This window comes from Lathamus discolor, chromosome Z (assembly GCF_037157495.1).
Source record: "Lathamus discolor isolate bLatDis1 chromosome Z, bLatDis1.hap1, whole genome shotgun sequence".
NCBI classification, from domain to species: Eukaryota; Metazoa; Chordata; class Aves; order Psittaciformes; family Psittacidae; genus Lathamus; species Lathamus discolor.
In genome coordinates, this window is record NC_088909.1 from 102,890,631 (window position 1) to 102,914,825 (window position 24,195).

The window sequence follows — 24,195 nt, forward strand, 5'->3', positions numbered from 1 at the left end:
ACAAACTTTTAGACTGTTAAAGGTAAATCAGATGAATCACACTCTTCACTTCTCACCTCTGTGCAGAAAAAGTAGATAAACAGTAGTGTTCTACCCCTTCCAGGAGTGAATTCATAACCAAAGAAATTCCGAAGTGCCACAGTGGGAGAGATACTGAGAGAGATGCAACAGTAGCATAGTTTTTAACCCTGTGTACCTTCTGGGTGCAGGATAAAGGCTACTGTGATTTAGGAATGTATGATGACGTGTAAAGCGGAGTTTATTCTGTGTGGGTAGACTGACAAGGCCGTATCTTAGACGCTTTAGATGTGTTTTACGGAACAACTCTTCAACATCTGGCTTAAGCTTATCTACGAAGACATGGAGAGAAACAGAAAACCAAGACGAAGATGATCTAGATAGGAGCATGACTGACAGGTAGGATGGTAATGTTGTCCACATTGTTTGAGAATGGAGGCAAAGGAGAGAGGAGAGAAGCTTGATCTGACAGCTAGACATCCATTAGGAGATGCTGGAAAGACAGGCCAAGATTTTAGTTCGGTCAGGAGTCAGTCTCGCAGTGGACAAGTTGGATCTGCAAGCTGTCACTATAGACTAAAGCTGAATTTGTGCTGGTGGACAAGGCTGCTAGGGACATGGCTTGGATGAAGAAGGGAAAAAAAATCACATGAAGAGACCTGTATAAACAAGCTCCCATATTGCTGGGGAAGAGAGACAGGAGGTGACAGAGTGGCCAAGCTAAAAATAAAAGTTATTATAAATAGATGCAAAAGTACATTATGATCTCTCATAAAGGAAGACATGGAGGTTATGTAAAACACTATTATAAAGCCAATGAGTTGACAGGCAATATGATTGAAAAAAAAACCCCCAAAGCTCTTTTGGCAGGTAGATATTGAAGGAACTTTGGGCCTGCTCAAAAGCAAGGGGTTTGGGGAAAGTTATATTTAAAATTAACTGATTGTGTGAAAATTGTAAAGCTGTAGATCTGTTTGGTCGGCCCTTAGGAGAAACAAGTGCCTTACACAGAATAGTGGCCTTGTGATGGATGGTGGTCAGGCACCTGTCCAAGGAAAGGTTAATTAAAAAAAGAAAAACAACCCCAAAAAAACTTCCACAAAAGAAAGTTGCCTTTTGAAACTATTAGGCAACATATGTTGTGTGAACAGGAAGTCACAGTAGAGCAATAATCCTGACAGCTGTGGAGAAACAGGAGTCTGCCGCAGGAACGAACGGCTCGAGACCTGACAAGAATGATGATGGATGCCCCGTTGGTAGTACACAAGGACACAGCAAGAGACGTTTAAATTGGCTGAACCACAGGAACAACTTTGAGTTGGCATCGCAGCCGGACAAATGAGGCCAGTCCTAATGGTGAGAGAAATGGGAGGGGGGACTGAAGGAAGATGGCAGCAATGCACCCCTCCTTTCCAAGGACGAGGGCTACATCGCCATCTCACCACGAGGTGGCTGCATTTCCCTGTGAACGTTCAAGCCCTGAAAGAAGCTGTATACCCTGAAGCACCATGAAAATGAGCATGGGAAATGAGTTCTGCAGGATCTGGCCCATCTCATTCAAAACGTCTGAGAAATTTTGAGGTTCTGTGAAAAAAAAAATGCGTGTTGCAAGTCTTGATCAAGTGGTGGTCATTCAACAGGTCCTCACTAGTCTGCTGCACTGTGGTAACTGCCCATGCGCCTGAATGTAGTTCATGGGAGATACAAGGCAACACGACATAACTGAGCTTATAATGAAGAGGATGAACTAAATAATTTTCTACTTGCTTCTTCTGTGAACTAAGAGTAGGTTTGCGGACTTTTTGCACAAATTCCAAAATTTCCATGAATTGCTGAGGTTCAGCCAATTCATGGGAACTTGTTAAACCATGGAAACTTGCTTGTGAGCCTGGGATGTGTGTCTGGTAAAGAGTTAAATTGTGATACTTTTCCAGATGCTCATATCTGGTTATTCATGATCATTTCTATAACAGGTATTTCAGCCAAGTAAGTCAACAGTAAAAATGGTAACATAAGAACCCAACCCACGAGATGGCCAAATTCTTCATTGTTTTGCACATTCTAAGCTCAGCTGGTATCAGCAGGATTGAACAGAAATTTGCTCCCAAGTTGTTGAGAGTTTTTTTTTTTTTTTTCTTACACAAAATGTGCTGAAAGTAGGATGGGTAAGGGCTGGGGAACGATAAGGATATTTTGGGTACCCTAGATCTAGACAAAATCTTCAGCTCTTTTTGGGTTTTGTCTGATTTACCATGTCTTCCTGCCACTTCTGTCAGAAGAGTTTGCAAGATTTTCAGGACAGAGACTGGATTTTTCTTACTCCTTTCTGTGTTACCACACCCAATGGAACTCCAATTCCTTATCTGCCTTTATAGACATCACCACTTTGTGTCAAAGTCTGAAAGAAAGTCATTAAAAGTAGCTCTTTGAACTGTCTCAGGAAAGATGTCCATTATATTTCACTATGGGATGTCAACATCAAGCTCAACATCTGGTTCGGCTGGAAAGAATCTTTCAGAAAGAGAATCCTAAAGGTATCGCTATGCTTCCAAAAACTGAGACCCCTATCATTAATGAGATTTTTTCAGTACTACCACTGGTAAATATGTGCAATTTTTAAACTGATTTGTCTAAGATGGGGTTCCAAAATATGAGAACTTGATGATTTGCTGCATTTAGAAACATTTTCCCTTGAAAAGAATATTACATTTTCGTCCCTGCAAAGATCTAGAGACAATCTGCAAGGCCCACTTTAATCTTATTTGGATAAATTAATGAATTTATGTTAGAGTCTTTTACTGAAAGGGAGATTTTACACTGTTAAATATCCTTTATTGAGTTTTCCTGTGTCTTTTCCAAGTTGTCAACACGCTTCTTAGTCTTTCATGATTTATGCTGTGAATAATTAATAATAAAAATAATATACTATTATAATAAACCAAAACATATTGCACCAGATTGTCCTTCTAGCTGACAGTGGCTTGTCTTACATTCCTCTGGGTCTGTGTGATGGTGCTTAAATATCTTTTTGCATAGAAAATACATCTTCATTTCTACTTTCCTGAAGTATCAGGCTCAAACCACATATTATTAGATATTTGTCCAAGTGGAATGATCCCTCAAATGTTTCCTGGAAGATGCATTAGTTAGCCTGACTGTCTTTCAGAAGTTGAATGTAGGGACCACACTTATACTACACTTTTGCAGTAACAGTGAGAGGCACCCATTACTGTGTGATTTGTCTCTAGCTTCTAGTGAAAAACCTGCTGTCTGCTGAATATATTGGCAAAAGGCTGTCTAAGCTTCACATAGAGGCAGGGATTCTTTGGGAAGGGAAAAAAAGAAGCTCTTAGACAAAGGTTTCTATTTCATTCATCCCTCTGCAACTTGGAAGGTTATACATAGACTGAGTTTTCCTGAAAGTTTTTGACATACGTGAACCATATATAATTTTTTCTGGTCATCAAAACTGCAAGTAGCAGAACACAACACCCCTTGGTGTTCTGCACCTATGCGAAACAGTGACATCCCGGCCTTTCCACTGATAAGTTAAGAACACCTAAAGCCCTACATGCCTGAGCTGCTACCCATCTTTCCTGGAAGATGAGTTGCAGAACACAGATAAATTAGCCCTCCTCCATCAGGCCACAGGGAAGCAAAGGCTGGGCCAATCCTCACTTGCCCATGTCACAGAGCTACTCACCGGCATTGTCTGGCTGCCATGCAAGGCATTGATGGCTGCTTGGGCCTCTGCATGTGAAGAGTATTTCACAAATGCACACCCTGGAAGAAGAAATAGAAAGACATAAGAAAAGTTGCATGGGTACCATGAAAGTCCACCTAGCTGAATATCCTGACCTCAGAACTGGACAATAAAGATGGTTGTGGAGAAGGTATAACAAGTGAATGTGCCTCTGGTTATTCTTTTCCAAAGTCCAGTCATTAGCAGCCTGAGAACCTGTTAAGGCAAAGCTGCGTCCAGAATTCCCACACTTTGTATAATGGGCATTGATGGACACAAACTTAGCAAGTACATTTTGAATCCACTCATGTTTTGACCTCTGCAGGTTCCCATGGCACATTGCTGCACAATTTTACCACTTATTGTGTGAAAATGAGTTTTATTTGTATTGGCCTTAATGCTGAATGCTTCTCCCTCTGGGGTTGTGAGAAACAGCAAGGAAGTGTATAAAAGTTGTCAGAAAGCTAAACATACTTGTTGCAAACAAACACAAGCCAAATATGCAGAAGGCATTCAGGTTACTCCAGACCCACAAGGGTCATACCACTGTCTGGTAAAGCTTCATGACAGAGTGGTCATAGTTTGTCTTGGCTCCAAGCAGCTTTCGTCTGACATAGTCTAAGAGCTTCTAATGGAGACGGAGGGATGGGGGAGATCTGTATATGATAATTATCAGCTCAGCATCACCAAAATTTGGATCTTTCATTGCTGCAGAGCCAGTGTCTGTATACGTGCTGTCTTCTGGACATTAGAGAAATGTAGGCAGTGCATCCCCAGCCTGCATGTGAGGTACTTTCATACTGAACTCTTACATAAGGTTTTGGGGCAGAAAGATGCTTTTAGGAATACATGCTAGTGTGCAGAAATGATCAACACTTCAAAGGGTCACATGCACCACTGGAGTGGGGGAAAGCATTGCTAACACTCTTAGCTACAAGCAAACTGACTCAGAGAGAGGAAGAGTAATTTCCATATGCTAAGGCGGTTTTTGGAACAGATTGGGAGAGATCTGAGAAGTTCTGGCTTCCATCTCCTTCTATTACTACTAAAGACGTTTGAGCTTTTAATCAATTTGCAAAGCCCTAGCTGTTTCCCTGAAGGGGTGCAGATCACTGCAAAGGGAGTGCCAGTCCTAACAATGGGACAGCTCTCCTTTATCCCCGTTGCAGACTCTTTAGAAGGTCTACACACCCTCATGGAACCATACAGTGCGGGGTAAAAGCTGAAGCATTAGAACACCCCACTTGCAAACACGAAGAATGAACTCCGAAGGTCCCCAACATCATCACTGCAGGCTGATAGAAGTGAGATTTAAAAAAGCAGTGATCGCCCCTTCTAAAAATAAGCAGACATAGAAAATTAGCTTACAGTCAGGAGCCCTTCACATTGCATTACTCTCTCAGCGCTGTGCTCAGACTGCATTTCAGGAAAAGCACAATGATTGTTGCTAATAGTTGGATCTAATTTATAAGGAGCTGAGAGGAGACAATCATGAGAAAATGAGATAGATAAACTTCAGCTGGAAACAATAGGGATCAATTATGACATAATCGCAGCCCAGCATTCCCGGGCTCCTGAGATACTGTGCCTTCCTCTTCATTAATCAGAGATAATCCAGAATTAGGGTGTTTAATTATTTGCAGAGATTCTTTTGTACTTTCTGCCTCTAAAAAGAAGATGCTGATTAGCAAATATACAAAAGCTTTCCAGCTCCAGTCACCCATTGCATTTAGAGCAGGATTTTTGGCTGCAGTGTTGCTGTCATGCTGAAGGCTTCACTCTCATCAGGTGAAATTCATCCCTGTGCTGAGGAACCTGACAGATCAGTGGAGCTGGAGAAAGGTGGGAATAAAAGGAGTAGAAGGCATTTATCTTCTTTAATGGCCAAGATGCTAATGATCTCCCTCCTACTGCTTCCTCTTATTGCTTCCAGTAAGTTTTGAGGTAGCTGGACAAAGGAAAATTCAGCTTTTACTAGTGAATGGTGGCAAGTTAATAACAGAGATCCCAACTTTTTTTGTCCTTTTGTTTGCGCGTTCAGTGTGATGGCTTCTGTACACAACACCAAATATGCACACAATCTCCTTCCTTCCCACTGACTGCAGGACTCATGAGCCATGGGACATGAGTCATGCCACTCTCAGAAAAATGGTGTCTCTTTTTCAGGAGCAGCTCTGGCCTTTGAAGGGGTTTTGACACACAGATTTATAACCTGTGCAGAACAGGGACATATATGTGCTTAAGTTTTTTTGTTTCCTTACTTCCAGATTATAGAGCTGGAAGGACTGTTCTTACTGTCTTGTCAGCTTGGACGAGACTGCAGAGTCAGGGCCTAAGGTTATAATTGCAAAGGGTGTTAAGACTCCTCTTGTGGAACTTCTGGGAAAATCGTTGCTTTCTGAGTTACTGAACTAGACAACTGCTGAATAGAGGGGAAAAAAGGGTGATTAAGGGAAGATGCTATCTAGATAGCAGCAATGCAGGTCCTGCTGGCTTGCTGAACTGGATCCACTTCAGCTTCCCCACCTGAGGACTCCTTCATAGAATGGTTGGGCGGGATTGTGGTCTATGGGATCTGATTTCTCCCTGGCACTTAGACAGTCTCCTTAGATATTAATTTAGGTAGAATTTAAGCCTTATGGGCTTTACTCAAAATAAGTAGCTCACAAGCCATGTGTGTCACATATTGGTTTCTAGCAGATGGAAAACATTACAGACTGGGAATAACTTTGTGGGAGTTGTGGCTTGCCCGACTGTCTTCTAAGATAAGGGCACTAGCCTTAAGTTTTCTGTTGGATTGACTGCTCCGTGTGCGTGTGTGCGTGTATGTAACTCTGTGTGTGTAAATTAGGAGCTTCACATTCTCAGTAAATAGCACCAGCAAATGGAAGCTGGTAATATTAACTCTGTCAAGGCTCAGTATTGATCCTGAACAGCTCAGTGAAATGCAAGCCTGAGACTGCAGCCCGCTAGCACTAATAATTAAACTGGTTAGCAATATGGAGCTGCCACTCAGATTCAGGCTTGTAATGAAATCGTTTAAGAAAAGGATAAAAAAAGATAGAGCAAGTATGAATACAACTCTGTGGGTTGGATTTACTTTGAAATCTGTTTCATACAGATCTTAGACTTTATTGCCTTTATTATTACTCTGTTTAACTCCTTTGTCATTAGATTTTGTTCTGTACAATTCTAAGCGGAGGCAGAGAGATATACTTTTTTGCTCTTCTCTAATTTACTGATTTGTTCAGTGAATGAAGTGTTTAGCTGCCTGCCGCTATGATGGTTGGAGGTCTTCTAGTCCAACCTAGCTTACTGCTTTCCAGTGGGGCAGCCCCTGTCTTTGGGTCTCATGGGAACTAAAGTAGCTATCTAATTGAAGGAAAGTGCCCATGGTTTATTTTCAGCCATTTATATCAGGAAGGCTGAGCTTTACTGGTGTATATCAAACAGCTGCCCTGTAATGCTGGCGTGAAGCCTTTTTTGTCCGCCAATGATTCTATGGAACAGCAATACCGTTTTCCAGTGTATCACTGTGATTTGGATTTTTGCCTTCCCATTGCAAAAATATGCTGGCTGATGTTGTCACATGTCAAAATATCTATTGAGATATGAACTGCACCTGCAGAACTGGTCTCTTCTCTGGTGCTGCACATTCCAACACAGCTTATGATATATGATACGCAGATCAATATTTAATGGACACATTACACTGTCAAGAGAAAAGGGCTTCCTATTCAAATTGAAGTTACTTTGTCTAGACTGATGGGGAAAAAAATGACCCTCCTATTCAAGACAGAAGCCTCATTCTTACACTTTGGCTCTAGCAGAGAATCCTTTGTGCTCTCCAGATAGCAAGTGAAGCCAAAAAGTTGAAGGAGATACGGTACCTAATTTTGCAATGAAGAATTTGCTTGTTTCACATGGTAAATGTCTGCTGGGTGTAATATTTAAATAGGCACCTATACCTTTGCAGTTGTGATCACCAGCTAGCATGTGTCTATGCAAAGACCAAAAGAAAGAAGGGGGAACATCTGGGGCTGGTGGGTGAGAAATAAGCAGAGGTAATGTTTGAGCCATTGAGTCAATACGTAAAATAACAACCCTGGCTTTGTCTAAAGAAAGAGCTGACTTCTTCAACAGAGTGGGAAGAGCACATCTTGAGTAAAGGTAATGGCCCTGTGTTCAGAGTATAGGCTCTGTCCTGCAAGCAAGTAGTAGCCATCAGTTTGCACATGACAAGACGTAGCTCATAAGGAGCATGTATTTTTAAGTGCAATCAGTTTTTAACTCTCACACAAAAGCAGACAGCAACCAGCAAAGTAATGGCTTCCCTTGGAATATGTGACCATTCTTAATGTAAGAGATGATTCCTGGCAGCTAGACAGTGACTTTGTCATTCCAGAAAATGATATATACCCTGAAACTGGGTCAAGCTTGACACAAGCCATCACCTTACCTTTGCTGTTGCCATCGGGTCCCCGAAGGATCGTGCACTCTTCGATGTTGCCAAACGCCTCGAATAGCCTGCGCACGTCATCTTCTGACTGCTGCTTATTGAGCATGCCCACAAAGAGTTTTCTGTCTTCTGGAACAAAATAAAGAGATGCTTACCATATTTCAGGAGGGATATGAAAGCCAAGATGGCTCAGTATCACATGCAAAACAAATGGTGATTTCATTGAGGTGACATGTTTAAGAAGCTGCTAGTCTTTTCAGGTGGCTGGCTCAAAAACTTTAATAGCACTTGACTTTCAATGAATACCTGAAAATAATTTGGCAATTTAAAAATGCAAACAAATAAACCCCTGAAAGATTTACTTATATATAAAATCTCTAACTGCTTCTCAAAATCTAGGCACTGAAGTCTTCCAAATCAGCTTTTTCTGATCAATTTTTGCAGTCAGCTTGCAGTAACTGAAATGACAACATTGCTCAGACTGCGATCCAAGAGGAATGTGGATAAAGATAGCATATAGGAATAAAGTCCAAATGAAAAATAACATAAGTTAGTAGCCCTCGCAATACTAAATAAGTTGCAGAAAAAAAAAAGTCAGATTTAACATAAGCTGTTTATAATCAAGATATAAATCAGGAAGCCACAGCCTGTAAATGGAGATTTGTCATTCGTACCCACTCACAGACATATACATACGAGTTTGGATGAGGTTTTTAATATATTTTTTTAAGTTATTTGAAAAAAGTGAAAAGTTTTTGAAACATAAAGTAAACTTATATGATTGCTAATATCTGAGATAGCTCAGGCAGGTGGTATTTCATGTCAAAACAAGACATGGTCTGCTAGTAGATAGATAATTGTATTTTGAATGAGGAAGCTCAACGTGACCCAGCAGTGTGCGCTTGCATCCCAGAAAGCCGACTGTATGCTGGGCTGCATCAAAAAGAGTGTGACCAGCATGTCGAGAGAGGTGATTCTGCCCCTCTACTCTGTTCTCATGATACCCTACTTGGAGCACTGTGTGCAGTTCTGCTGTCCTCAACACAAGAGGGATGTGGAGCTGTTGGAGCGAGGCCAGAGGAGGCCATGGGGATGCTCTGAGGGCTGGAGCAGCTCTGCTCTAGAGCCAGGCTGAGAGACCTGGGCTGGTTCAGCTTGGAGAAGAGAAGGCTCCTTAAGGGGAGACCTTACACATAGTTTCCAGTGCCTAAAGGGACTACAAAAAGCCTGGAAAAGGACTTTTGACAAGGGCCAGTAGGGACAAGAGGAAATGGCTTTAACCTGACAGAGGAGAGATTGAGATGAGCTCTTAGGCAGAAGCTCTTCCCTGTGAGGGTGCTGAGGAGCTGGCACAGGGTGCCCAGAGAAGCTGTGGCTGCCCCATCCCTGGCAGTGTTCAAGGGCTTGGAACAACCTGGTCTAGTGGAAGGTGTCCTTGCCTGTGGCAGGGGGTTGGAACTGGGTGAGCTTTAAGGTCCCTTCAAACCCAAACCACTCTATGGTTCTATGATTTATACCTGGTCTTACAGCAATATGGGGATCTTCAGTCCAGAATGAAATACATTAAGAAAATGTTGGTGAAAACAGATTAAAGTAATGATTACTGAGCTGGTAGAAAGATTTCAGAAGGCACTGAGTGATACCTTTATATTAGGTTTATGTTCAGAGACTAGTATCATTACAGCAAGAAAAAAAGAAATTTACGTAGGTTACATCGTGTATGTAAACAGGCCATTTGCACATGATTCGTAAATGTCGTATTTATCATTCATTAAACACTATGTAAATGTGTGAACCAAGATTTTTTTTTTCAGCTTACAGAGCAGATGTAACCAATTTGAATAAATACATGTAAATAAATAAATAGTTTGGTTTTTAAAAATTTATTTATTTTTAAAGCTCATGTCACACTAGAGCTTAACAAAACATTGGTTTGCAACAAACCTTTCCTGGCTGACTAATTGGGTGATTTATGTCACTTTTGTTCACTGAGAAATCATTCATGTAAGCAATCTGTCCTGATTCAACTAGTGCTTGATCAAAATTCCTCTCTCCATGATGCACCTGTAAATTGGAAATTACTTTATAGCCTTGGATGAGGATAATCTTTCATGTAGTGGATACTGAGTGAGGATATTAGGAATTTTCAATCCTGCAGCCAAGTTATCTGCGTGAACTTAGAGTTCACTGCCCACAGAAAACAGAGTTATGTTGCCTTCAGTTTGGCTGCAGAAATGGTAGGAAAAATAGGTTGAGGAGGATACATGTGAGTTTTGATAGGGGAGAAAAACAAGAATAGCCTTGTGATAGACATGTTAAAGTAAGAAATATGCCTGCTTTATGCTGGAATTGATTAAGCAAAGGGACTTTCTGAGGTCCTTGCTCACAACAAGAAGTTCAGGATTTACTGATGCACAAAGCCCTAACTGACACTGTGTACATTATCCCCTCTCAAAAGAAGGTGCTCTGGACAACTAAGAGGTTTGTTTTCTTGATGGCCAAACTGACCTTCAAAAGAGACTCTCTGAGGTGAGGTACAAGCCTTAGAGAAGCACCTACTGAAACTGAAGGTGGGGACACATTTGTCTTTCAGTGTAGGCCTAGACAAAGCCTCGGAGAAAGAGTTCAGTCCAAGCTCCAGTGGTTGTTCATACATTGGAGGAAAACCCACCCCGTAAATGAGACCAGCTGTTCTGGAAAAATGGGAGGTATTTTAGGAATGAGGCAGAGCAGTGGGAACAAACTAGGAACACCAGCAGCAAAAGGTTTTGCCTAGGAAGACTGTGTCTAGTAAATACTTCCAGCACAGAGGAAGCTGTTATATTGTACTTCATACAGTTTTCCCTGTTTCAAATAAGCTGCATCAGCAAAAGCACTCCTATAGCTGTGTAACCATATTTTCACCAAGTTTTTTTTGCTAATATAAATGTATCATTAAAAAAAAATCACATCCCTCCTCTGTCAGCAAAACTCTCTAGTGTGGAACTGTCCTGAAACTGCCTTGTCTGGTTTAGTTTATGCAAAGCTACAGCCAGGTGTTTTAGGGATCTTTTCATTTTACATTCTATTTTACTTAGTTTAGATTTTTATCCCCCTTTTATACATCTCTGCAGGACACTGGGAGTGATGATGCCTTTCTACAGCGCTGGCTGGCAGTAGATGTGGTTCTTTGTTGAGCTGCCTACGAGGTGGCCATCAGACCACCAGGAACAGGCTCTGCCCATGGTGTGGATCACCTTTGCCAGGAGCTGCTGGTCCAGCTGCTCTAAGGGAGGGAGCATGAAGAGTGGCCCCACGGCTAGCCAGAGCTCAGCACTGCGTAGACATCACCTCCAGCCCCGTCTCCAAATCAGCACCCTGTCTGTCTCCTGAAAACCCATGCCTTGGGTTGTCAGGGGAATCGTTTGTCACATCTGCCATCTGAGAAATCTGCACTATCACACACTCAGCTGATAATAAATGAGTCAGTTTAACAAGCTTTTTTGTCTCTGAGAGCTGCTTCTAACAAAGTGCTGCAGTTACCTTCCACATCCCAGCCCTGCCAGGGAGCTCAGCAGTGTGTTTTAACAATGCTCTTCACATATCTTGGGTGGGAAGAGAGAGGCAAGTATCCAGCAGACTGGACCTTTCAGCACATTCCAGGTCTTGGCTAATGAGTTTATCCTCTAATGGACTTATATAAGCCTTTTACACCGTGAGTGCTTCCATACACTGCTCTTCCAGGTCCCAAGTAAAAAGCTGACATATCACGGAGCAGGGCAACTACTCCTACTTTGTAAATATGTCTGAACAAGGCCATGAGATGACAGAATAAAATGATGATAGGATGCGCTGGTGTCAGCAGCAGCCTGAGCAGTGCCACTGCCCTGCAGTGTGGGGGCTGAGTGTGGTGTCTATCTAAACCTCTGCTCCATTTTTGTTTTCCCCGCGTGGTTATCAGTCTTTCCCCACAACCTGAGTCCATCATACCTGCTCGGCTCATGGAAATAAGCATGGATGGCTACTTCTCTGTGCTGTGGCACTCAAGAAAGCTGAGGAGGCTTTTGATGGTGCACCACAAGGCCCTCACCATGAGTAAACTGAGGCACTCCAATGATGTTGAGAATTAAATTCATCCCAAGTCTACCCCATTTTGCCATAAACAAGCTACAGCAACAACAGGAGCCAGCACTTCCCTATTCCTCCTAGGAGAGCAGGTAAGTAAAGAAGGGCCATCACAATGGCATATGAGTTCCTAGATGTCACCCCTTGGTGATAATTCCAATACCCCCATGAAACCAAGATTCCCTCTTCTTGACCAGCAATGGGGGTCCGTACCCATAGGAAAAGCTGGCTGCAAGGCACAGTGGTAAGAAATGTAACTTGTCAGATAAATATACAGCATCTATAAATCTCCCCGCCTGTGTTTATACAAAGCCTCGGCACCTTCCCCAGTGCAAATAGGGGTTAAATTATTCCCTGTTCTATTTGTATTTAAATGTTATGTTTCTATGATAAGTGTAAGGCAGAGGTGTCAGATGGGCCCGGGCGAAGGAGACGGCACGCATGAAAGGTGAAATAATAGAGCATTGCAAACCAAGTGCTGAGAGGAGATGGGAAGGGGGGACACGGGAGTGAGGGGGAGAAGGGGGAGGGCGGGCACTAATTAAAGAGACAGAAGGGACAATGAGATGCAGGATGTTTGACCCTCTGCTGAGCAAGAGGACAAGAACAAGAATCACAGCAATTGTGAAGGGAATGGGAGGAAAATTAGGGTCACTCACAGAGAGACATGACACAGGTTTGTGTTTATAGCTCTCGCTAATGTATGTGTGTGCACGGGGGTACATTTAGATGAGAGTATATAAATACACTTGTGTTCTCGTATTCTTCATGCAAAACAAAGAGGTTGAATCCTTGTATCAGGAAAGCATAAGCCGGCTTTATCATCTAGAACATCGCATCCAAGGCCTTGGAAATAAAGAGGGACAGATCTATCACCTTCATGGCCCAGGCTAATTAGGAGGGCAAACCAAAAGACGGCTATGGTCTCTTCTAGCCATGAAACCCCTTATTCTAAAGCCCATGAGTTTCTCTGTTTCATCCTGAGTTCATTGCCAGGGCACCACACATGGATGGTGTGTGTGCTCATTCATGCAAGAGCAAAACGGGTATTTGCATATTTCTGTATGGGAACAACCATCTTCTGTATGCACGCGGTATTCAGCAGAGCAGCTCTCTGATGTTACTTGGTGCCTTTGGCTTTCTAAGCTTCAGGACCAGGTTGCTGTATGGCTCTGTTTCAGAAACCAGATGATAATTAATTCCATTATTTATATAGCTAATAATTATTTGTCCCTGCTGCTATTCCCCTCCTTCCCAAACACTGCCTGCACACACAGTGAGGGACCAGCTGCAGTGCCTCGGTCCAGGCATTGGGAAGGACTTTAAGCTTATCTCCTTGGCACCATGACAGAACAAATGAACAGTGCAGAGATGTTTTTTGTGCAAGTGTGGGTAAGAAGAAAGTGCTGGTGCATAAGACCAAGTACCACATCTACCACAGAGTATGCAAGAGGCAGAGTGAATCTTCCTTACCCGTTCTTCTGACTGGTCTTTGTCAGAGAGGGCAGAGGAGGTAGAACTGAAGGTGTTCATCATAGAATAATACAGGATCATGGAATGGTTTTGGGTTGGGAGGAATCTTTAGAGGTCATATAGTCCAACCCATGCTGCAATGAGCAGGAACATCTTCAATTACATCAGGCTGCTCCGAGCCCTGTGCAATCTGACCTGGAATGTTTCCAGGGATGTGGCATCTCCCATCTCTCTGGGCAAGCTGTTGGAGTGTTCAGCTGTTGGAGTGTTCAGCATTGTCATGGTAAAGTGTCTTCTTAGTATCTAGCCTGAATATAGCTTCTTTCAGTTTAAAACCCTTATCCCTTGTCCTGGACAGGACAAGGGATTCAAAAGTCTGTCCCTATTGTCTTAGAAGTCCCCTGTAAAGAAAAGGACTGAAAGGCTTCAGTAAGGTCTCATTGGAGCCTTCTATTCCTCAGGCTGAACACCCCCAACTCTCTCAGTCTTTCTTCACATAAGGTGTTCCACACCTCATATAAGTTCTGTGGCCATCCTCCAAATCCACTCCAACAGGTTCATGTCCCACAGTGTGATCAGGAATCTGCCAGAGTCACAGTGGTGGAAAAAAGCTATAAACCTGGGTTTTATGGACAATCATGGACAACGTATCCTTTCGAGGCCAAAGAAGAAAGGAAGAGCTATAGAGCAGAGGGGTGATCTGCAGGTGTCCCAAACATTATGAACGTTTGTGTTGAGTTCTGAACTCAAATCTACAAGCTCAAGCTGGATCCCCTCTTCATCCAGAGTAGCCCAGCACCACTCTCAACACATGCTAATCCGGTGGATCAATAGGCTAAAAGCAGGGCATTTCCTGGGGCCTGGGCTGCGCACTCCTATTGCCATTTTCACAGCAGTCCTACAACACCATGATGATGATTACAGCCCTTTCCACAGGGGAAGCAATTAAAAATTCTGTTGTAGTTAATTGTAAATTAGCTAATTATCTTCTTCGTGGTACCTTGCTAGAAAATACATGAACCTTGTAGAACGGACGTGTTTCAGAAATTAAGACGGGGATAAAAAACCAACAACAACCAAAAAAGCTCAACCCAATCTGGAAAGAACAGAAACCTACTGCTACCTAACTCTAAACAATGGCAAACGAGCCCTCCTTTAGTCTGCACAGGCTCCTGTTCCCCCCCCCCCTTTTCACTCCTCCTCCCCATATCAAGCAACACCCACAAGGGGCTAATTCTGCTGCAGGCTTTAAAATGTTTGCTGAGTTCACCTGTTCCTTGCAGCTGGGTGTTGTGGGGCATCCCTAATCACATCTTAGCAGGAGTGATTTCTTTGTGCTGATCTCTTCCCCTCCTCCCTCTCCAGTTTGGTTTTACTTAACAGATTCTTTATATCCCATACGTTAGCAGATATGATTGCACAGCTGCTGGTCTCCAACTGCTGGAAACAGAGGCTCTGAGACACCCGGGCTAGGGAGAATAGCAGCTAATCTGAACATCTGTGTGATAGGGACAAGCACAAACGAATATAAGACCAGGTGTGGGAACATAATTCTCTTGCACAAAGAAGGAAGCTTCATCCCACAGGTGCGCTACTCTCTACTGTTACATCTGAAAAACTTAGTTTGAAGGATTTCACTTATTTAATCACTTGGCTTCACTGTAAGACTCAACTTGGACATGGATCCTGCATACAGAGTGAAAGAACAGCTGTACAATAGACACCAAGTCTAACTCAGTGTGCTGCTTCTGGCAGTAGCCACTTGTGGATGTCTTATGGAAAGTCTACAACAGGGGAAGAAATTTCGTTAATCCCCCCAGATATTCTCCTATACCCCAATGATCTGCAGTTTAGGGACTTACAGAGTCTATTGTTTTTTCTTCATATGTAATGGTTTTTAAAGTGTCTTTCTTTAATGTAATTGTTCAGTTGTCTTCAGAACCCATGTGAACTGTATGTATCCAACATCCTGCAGCAAGACATTCTGCAACTTAATCATTCGTTGAGTTAGGAACCTTTTACTTTTGTGTAATTTGAACATGCTACAACCTATTTTCAGTAGGCAGGACCTAGACCTTCTTTTAGAGAAGAGTGGAAATCACTCCTGATCCAGTTATGGAAGAGTGGACCCATGAGGATAGACAAGAGCTTGGCCAAAGTCTGTACATTCCAGACTGGTGTTTCAGACTCCTGAGTCCCATCTCAAGCAATGATCTCAAATATTGTGGAAGGCAAAATCACTTTTCCCTTAGAGTGATTTGCTATTCCTTGTACTAGTGAGATGGATGACCATGTAGTTACTGTTATTAAACACCCACAATACATCTCTGCCAAAGAAAGTGGCCTCAGTGGAAACATGAGCTACATAAATAAACTAGTGCAAAAGACAGCCTCAGTTTCCCCATCTGCAAAAAAGAATTATTGGTGCTTACATGAAGCAAAATTAAGCACTGCTGAGGTTCCTTGGTGTTTGCCACAAGGCATGAATACAAGGAGATCTGGCAGTAATAATGAAGGGCACCCATGAGGCTGGTGCTGATTTAACAATCTATGGCTGAACCATCTCATGGTTGCTATCAGATTGGAGTGGCTGGAACTTCTGCAACATCTTTTTCTTACAGGAGGAGTCCATGGTGGGGCTGTAAAGGCAGGGTTTATTCTGAATGGAAAACCCTGCTTTTGCAAATGACAATTACTATAGATCTCGGAGTCGTCTTCCAGGAATAAATTTTCATGTCCCTCAGTGGTGTGATCCCTAAAGACAGTGCCATGATCATTTAGGTGCATGTGGCCATGAGAACACGGGTATTGTTTGCTGTTGACCCTAGGAGTATCTGGGAAGATACTTAATGTATTGCCAATTGGTTAACCCAATGTCTAAGTTTATATTTTTCAACTAAATGTGTCTGGGTCTATTCTCTACTTTTGGGGTCCTCATCTATACTACAGCCCTACCCTCCTGAGCAAAGACCTGCTTGGCAGGAAACTGGAAGAGGTTGTTGGTCTGCATGAACTGCTAAACCATATCTAAAAATCGTTTGGGAGAGAGCAAGCATGTGAGCAGGATGGATAAGGTGTGGAACCAGGACAAAAAATGAAAGGAGATGTGAAAGGTGGTTCAGACCAAGAGGATGAATGCTGTTTGGGCTTGACTGGCCTGGGCTCCTGTGGTCCTGATCTGCTGTCTACCTGCACTGATGTTAAAAATCAACCTTAAACCTAGAGCCTCATCTGGACAGTTCAGATGAAAAAACACTTAGGCTCCTCTGTGCAGACAGGTTATGGACAAAACTTGGTCAACAGGCCAAGCAAACCCTGCCAAGAAAACATAACCTAAACAATTCTTTTAATTGAAGACTCTTCTTGTACAGCTGAGAAAACTATAACCCCAAGACAAATATCAGTAGTTCTGACTTGCTGAACTGCACCGTCACAACTGTCCATTGCCAAGAGATGCTATTCCCTGTGCAGATCGTAAATGACAGGTTTTATGGTGTTCGACAGTGAGCTGGGAAAACAACAGGCAACAACCTGCTTTATTAGTAGCCATTGCTTGGATGGTGAGAGCCATCTAAACCTGGTGTCATGCAAAGCACAAAGACTGCCTGATTTGTGCCTGGCAGATCATAATTCTTCCACATTTATTCATTATCTGAAACAACCAACTGGAATATTTTTGAGAACTATTCATAAGGCAATGCTTTTTAGGAAAAGACTCAAGAGTAAAAATCTAATCTTTCTAAATTCAGTTTATAGTCCAATCACCCACTTTCTCTTCACCATCCCTACACAATAAGACGAATATCTGAATTCAAAACAGCCTTCCAATCTTGAGGGAAGAAAAAGCCCCACAAAACCTCTTTCCCTAGATATGAGTAGCCTGTGCTTATAGTTCCCATTTCCTAGGAACAACCCCTGGAAATGTTCATAGGAGAAAAGCACCTGAAGAGATCTAACACTGAAGTGCAGATGTATAAAGCTGTACTGTAACTAAACTCTGAAAGATTTTCCAAGAATGCTTGGGCTTCTTCCTCCTGGAAATCTATGGATATTTTGCTGGTCCAAACTTTACGAATTTCCTGAAGAAGAAGGAGGTGAAGGAGAAGACTGTCTTGTACTATCAAATGACACCTCAAGTGAACACTGAATCATACTTTTACACTTGTTTTTTTTTTTTGGAAGCAGCTCGGATTTGAATACAACTCCTACCACCTTTGGTTCTAGGGAATTTAACACATCTTAATTCCTATGTGTAATATCCCCTTTTCACTCTGTGGCCACACAAGGCTGAGGCTGAGCCTGAAGGGCCGTTTGGTTTTCACGCTCACTCAGAGTAAAGCTTAGAAGCTTCTTGACAAACTCTGCAGGGTCAATGGTGTCAAGGCTGGTATGTCAGGAAAATAAGTTTCAGTTCCTAAACTCATCTCACTGGTGACCTGTCAGGGCTCTGAAACCCTTTCCAGAAGCCTAGAAGGCCAGGACATTAATCCATGGTAACACTCCAGCCTTGAGCACCGAGGACTATTGAAACAGCACAGACATGGGCAGGAGGAGGGTGGGAAGGACATATTTTCTCTTGCAGGAGATGGGACGACATTTCAGATCAAATTAAACTTCAGTTTTTAAAGACTTCAGTGGAGGTAATTGAAACACTTCCTCACAATTGCCTGAACCTAAGTGTTATCTCTCTTTTCCTCTGTATATCATCCCTTTTCCCCCAAGCCTGAGACAGCCCCGCATGGCCACAGCCTCCTTAATATTAAACACGGTGATTAAATGGGATTCGCCAAAAGACAAAGGGCTGAAACCCTGCCAATTGTTAATCCCTCTTTCACTGTGCTTAAAAATTCCATTTCCTTCATTTGAAGAAAGGGGGGTGGGGGGAAAGAGAATTATACGCCTATGTCTAATTTAAATTCTGGTGTCGCGGGTCCTGTTCCCTTCTCCCTCTCTTGACGTCTGAATATATTCCTTTATTACCATTATTACAGCTTTCTGATTGCATTAAAATTCATCCACACGCTTCTCTCCACATTCCACTTTTCTTTTGCCAGTTTTTTTGCTAATTCCCTTTTTCTCTCCCCCTTCCCTCCCCACATTCAAATTATACAGAATGTCATTAAAGATCTCCACAAAATGCCTCAACTCCTTTTTCTCTTGCTTTTATAAACTTGCTGGCTTTCTTCCTCTCCATCCCCTTGTCTACAAACAAAGAAAATGAAGAGAGGCAAAAGAATATAATAATAATAAACAAATCCAAGCAGCATGTCTTGTAGGTCTCAGTAACACCTTTCCTACATCATACAGCTCCAGGCCTAATGCTCACTTCAGTTATGAAGCTGTATTTCACACAGAAGTTTTGTGTATTATTTGTTTGACGCTTGTACCTGGAATGCTCAGCTAAAATCAAAAGTGGAGTGTGCCAGGCTATATATGTAAGTGTGGAAAGAGGCAGTGCTGCTGGTAACCAAGTTTTGTAAGCAGAAAAATAAGGAGGTTGGAACAAAAAGATGATTTCACCCTGCTTTACAGAGGAAGACCTGAACTCTTGTAAGGATTTGCGTATGGATATAAGCAGTGGAGCTGGGCATGCAGTGGATATGCCCAGTTGCAGGTTCAAGATATGAACTTTGATGGGATCTACAGATTAAATCCTTCAGACATCCTACTGACTGCAAGAAGACATTAAAAGTTATGTTTTTTTCCCCACAGGGCAGATCACCTAAAAAGAAGGCCTGTCTTTGCTTAAACCAGTCCCACTTTATCTAGGTGTAAGTCCTAGTCTGTCAATTTTAGAGATAAAAATGAGGGTAAGAATTGGACTCCTCTCCTACATGGAATGTCATGTGCCTTATTTCATCTATAAGGTGAGGGTGTGACATAGTGCCAGTGTGATGAGGCTGGGGTGACTGATCCCCCTAAACTGTCCTTGTGACGTTCCTACCCTGGCATTAGGACGAAGCTGTTGTTGAGAAACTTCCATTCATTCTTGCCAGTTCTTCCTAGGGTCCTTAAGTACATTTGTTGTTGTTTCTTTTTTTATTATTATTTTTGTTGCTGTCGCTCTTAATTACTGACATAATGAAATGACTGAAACCGACATGAAAACATAATTTTCTTTCTATGGGAAACACTGATGCCTCAGAAAATGTGCTTCCACTTTTAATTGGAGAGGCCAAAGTTCTTGTGAAATGGAAATTCTTCAGTTGTGAAATGTTACAGGGCATTGTCTCAGAGGAATAAAAATCCGTTTGTCTTAATAGCCTCAAAACATTAAATATATAAAGCAGAATGGCTGTGGTTGTCAGCCAGACAAAAGAGAGTACATTTTCATACACTTTATGAGTAACTGAAAAACATTTCTGCTATGGGATGTTACTGAATGTAAAAGTAATAAATTAGCTTCAAGGAGAATGAGACAGATTACTAGTGGTTGTGTCCACTTGCTGTTATTAAACATGAATATCCAGATGCGAAATATATCTAAGTCACTAAAGCTCTGCCTGCTGGAAGCCAGAGGATATTAACGGTATTAAGGGAAGGGTCATTTTTATGAAAGCCCTGTTCTTACTCTTTCTAATGGGCACTGCTGGAGCAGAAGATGCAGGACTAGACAACCCTTTGGTCTTACCCAAAATGGAAGCTCTTATGTTCTTAGTGGTTTAATACAATGCAGACTTGAAACAAAATTAATCAAAAAGATCCTGTTAAAATGACAGGTTTGTACCTCCTGAAATGAGAACTCAGTGCATTAATTTAAAAAAATGTCCCCTGGCAAAAATCTCATTGAAATAGACCCATTCCAGGGGAGCTCTTTGCCTTTTACAAAACCACACATTCAGCTAGATAACTGTTCCTTTGAAATGCTTTGGCCAGCTCAACAAATGACCCAGGAAATGAATGGGTCTGCTTCAGGATGCCACCTGGCAGGATCTGGCTTGACTTACGCACATACTTATTTAGACTGTTACCCTAAGGTAGACGGAACATTATATTCCAGTGATGCTACACCAGTGCTTGAAATAAACATCAGGGATTCAGGTTAGAGCTGAAGCTTATTGAAGTTAATGAAAAAGAGTGCCACGGAGCTGTGGCAGGCTTTGGATCAAACCCTCAATTTGCTGAACTACTGCTCTGTATGTCCCTACTGCTGCTGGGAATTGCAGGCTCTCCCTGATGCAGAACAACATATTATACCTGTGCCAGGGGAGGTCTGGTGGGGACCGAGCAGAAGTACAGCAAGAGCCTGAATGGTGTCGGTCACACCTATGGTGCGTTAAGGTTTGGGGGTTTGTATGCATTTCCCACATTTGGCCTGTTTTCTTAGCCTACTTTCACCACTCTGCTGCAATAAGGAAAAGAAAAATAAAACCCTGTGAAATTTCCAGCAGAGGCAAAACTCATCCTTGCTCTGAGTGGAAGACTTTCCTGCAAGCCTGACCCCAGGTTTTAAAACAGATGTGCAGAGCAGTGAGGGAATACAGGAAAACTGTGACAAGACAGTGTGGCCTGAAATACCAGGCAGGAACAGCAACACTGGGGTTGGATGGGTTGCAATAAAATTTATAACCAAATAACCAACACACTCACGGAAGAACCTTCTTTTGGAGAAAACCATATTCGACACCCACTTCGCTGGAAGTCAGGTGTGATGGGCCCATCAAGAAATTGCCCATAAATGTGGATGTCCGGTGCTCTGGTCTGGAGACCCCGAGGCACTTCATATCCCTGTATTTGAGCTGGTTTCAAGCTCAAGGAGGACTTGTCTCACTCAGCACACTGAGACAAAGATCTCTCCTCTAGCTGGGGGAAGTGAGACTCCTTTGATGTCACTTAACATCTCCCTGCAAACGTTTTATTGAAGATTATTTCTTCCACCCACCCACCTCCCCAACCCTCAACTCCGGCTGGCTTTAAATGCCACTGTCATTTCCATCCGCTGACAGAGCTCTTTAACTGCTGCGCCAAATGGCATTCACTAAAACCAACTAATAGAGGGAAATGAGGTTAACCTTTAAGAAAGGTGAAAATGAGCTGGGTGCTATGCTCATTCTAAAGAATAGTTCATAAACAGCTTCTTGCTTCAGAGGCAGCTTACCCTAGGCACTGCCATTGCTGGTAGCTCTGTTTGCAGGTGGTTTCAGGGATGAGGTTGGCCAGGAGAAGGCACAAGACCTCTCTACTCACATAGTTTAGTCAGTTCTTGCCTGACAGGTCTGTGGTGACAGTCCCATGACTCTGATCTTGCTTGCTGTTGTCTGAACTCACAGCAAAAATGCATGGGCTGTAGTGGATGAGTACGACGTAACGGTAACTTGCACCAATGGAGGTTTTCTCCACCATTTTCCTTCCTAGCATGCAGGGAATTGGGAGTGCTCTTGGCTAAATCCGGCCTTGTCTATCTCTTTGATGAATTGCTTCTTTTCCCTGGTCTTTTTAAGTCTTTCACAACTCAGCCTAACACTGGTACTGCTGGGTGGCCCTGCAGTCTCTGAAGGACCATTATTAACCTTCTGTTTTCCTGCAGGCTTAATGAACCCGTCTCCTTGCTCATCCAAGAGTTAGATAAAATCTTGGCTTTAAATCACAACTTGGTCCTACTTATGCCATTCCGAAGCTCATACCTGATACCCTGTGCTGTTCAACTCATGAAGGAGAGCAAAGAGGGAGAGCTTGGGAGAGACCATGTACTTCCATACAACAACTGCAAGAAGAGGGATATCACTTAGTTTGCACAGAAGATTAATAGCAGGTGAGTTTTATAGAAAGGAACTCAATACCCTACCAGTTTGGGTACCAGAAGAAGGAGATGCAGCAGAATGCCATGATAGGAACAAGACAAATACTTGTTAAGTAATTTTCTATTGTCAGCACTCTATTTCATCTGGTTTTAATTAGACCAGAGAGCCTGAAGCATGCATATACTAGCAGCTATATTAACAGCAACTGTCAGTATAAGAATGAATCCTTATGAAGTGGGGATGTTGGTGTCCTGTTTTGAGTCAATTTTCTCCTTTCACTTTTTTTTGTCTGTTTTTACAGAAGTGGGCTGAAGTTGGTCCTTTGTCTTACCCCTACACAGTGCTCACCATGCTATTGTCTTTCTCCATGCCAAAAGTATTTGAAACAGAAAGTTATACACCTAGACCAAAAGATCAGTAAGAATAAACCTAAAAAGCTTCCTGAAACAGGGTCTTTAGTAGGTATAAATGAACAATACACGCACACATCGTCAATGATAGAATTATTCTCCTACCAACACAGTTACGGCCAGCTCAGTAAATATAAAAACAGTTGACCCATTCCTACCTGAAGTCAGTACCTGGAGAAATTCATCCCCTGATTCAGCGTAAAATCTGAGTGTCAGAAACACAAATTTTCAGCTGCTAAAGTTTCACTGTCCACATGGGAAAACATAACCCTCAGTAGGCTCTTTCCACCTCAGATTTCATCACTGTAATAGTGCTTTTTGGCTAACAATGCTTTTTGGGGTCTATGGAGAAAGCACGGCTATGCAAGCCAGGTTTGAACCTGGCTCTCATCCCTATTACTGCAACAGTACTGTAACTGTGCTAAGGGGAGTCATCTCTTCTCTTCATCAGTAGCCAGGACTCAGAGACACGGAGAGAGACAGAGAGCGAAGGTGCTGTTTTATAGCAAGCCTTTTCTGAGCTTGAGAGCTCACTGTGCTATTATTTCCCCCTTTTTTCCCTCATTTCAAGCCTTTTTTGTGTTTCATGTTTGGCCCTCGGCAGGCTGAGAGACGTGCTGACAAGTTGTAACTCTCACTCGGCTTTGCAAGGGCTTTGTTCTCTGCGTGCGTGGCACAGACTCGCTTCCTCTTTCTAAATGTGACAGTGAGCGATAACATTGACACAGAGAGCCAGCGCGTGGTCTCGGCATGCTCCCCATGCTAAAGACCCTCTCCAGTGATCTGTGGCATCAGTCAGGAAGCAAAGATGGGCTTCATACAGGGAAAAATATAGAAGCGACAACCCCTTCTTCCCCAAAACCCCTTAACCCTGAGCTGGTCAGAGGCTTGCATAGCTTGTCATCAAAAATGGATTTTCAGCGGTCTGGTCTCTCTGCCTCTGTACTGGAGATGCCCACAGAGCTCACCCCAGGAGCTTCCCAGCCCACAGCTGAACCGACTTGTTTAACCATTCTGCTGCTGCCCCACAGTTATCCTGTAGACTGTTTTTTGGACGTGTGTCCTGGTGAGGGGCCAAGCCTTACTATAAGGGCAACAGGCAGAACAACTGTCAGCATCATAGTTTGCTTTGATGAGCATTCTCTTGCGACAAGAGCCTGTCTCTGACTTCTCACTTTAATGTGTTTGACGCCATGTTCAAATTAGAAAAGTTTTGGAGAAAAGTTCAGTCTCTCTCCAGCTGATTAA

At 42.7% G+C, this 24,195-nt stretch overlaps 1 protein-coding gene across 37 annotated transcripts in view; it reads right to left on the reverse strand.

The window, feature by feature from the left end:
* CELF4 (CUGBP Elav-like family member 4) overlaps positions 1 to 24,195 on the reverse strand; it is a 686,780-nt gene that overhangs the window by 70,325 nt on the left and 592,260 nt on the right. For 14 of the 37 annotated variants that reach the window (XM_065663947.1, XM_065663971.1, XM_065663978.1 and 11 more), the window contains exons 4-5: positions 8,220 to 8,348; positions 3,722 to 3,801 (exon numbers count right to left, since the gene is read on the reverse strand). In XM_065663947.1, the coding sequence (XP_065520019.1) occupies positions 3,722 to 3,801; positions 8,220 to 8,348 (209 nt within the window). Of the gene's footprint in view, positions 1 to 3,721; positions 3,802 to 8,219; positions 8,349 to 23,561; positions 23,565 to 24,195 lie in introns of all 37 variants that reach the window. The other 23 variants (XM_065663968.1, XM_065663950.1, XM_065663974.1 and 20 more) reach the window with 2 other exon arrangements.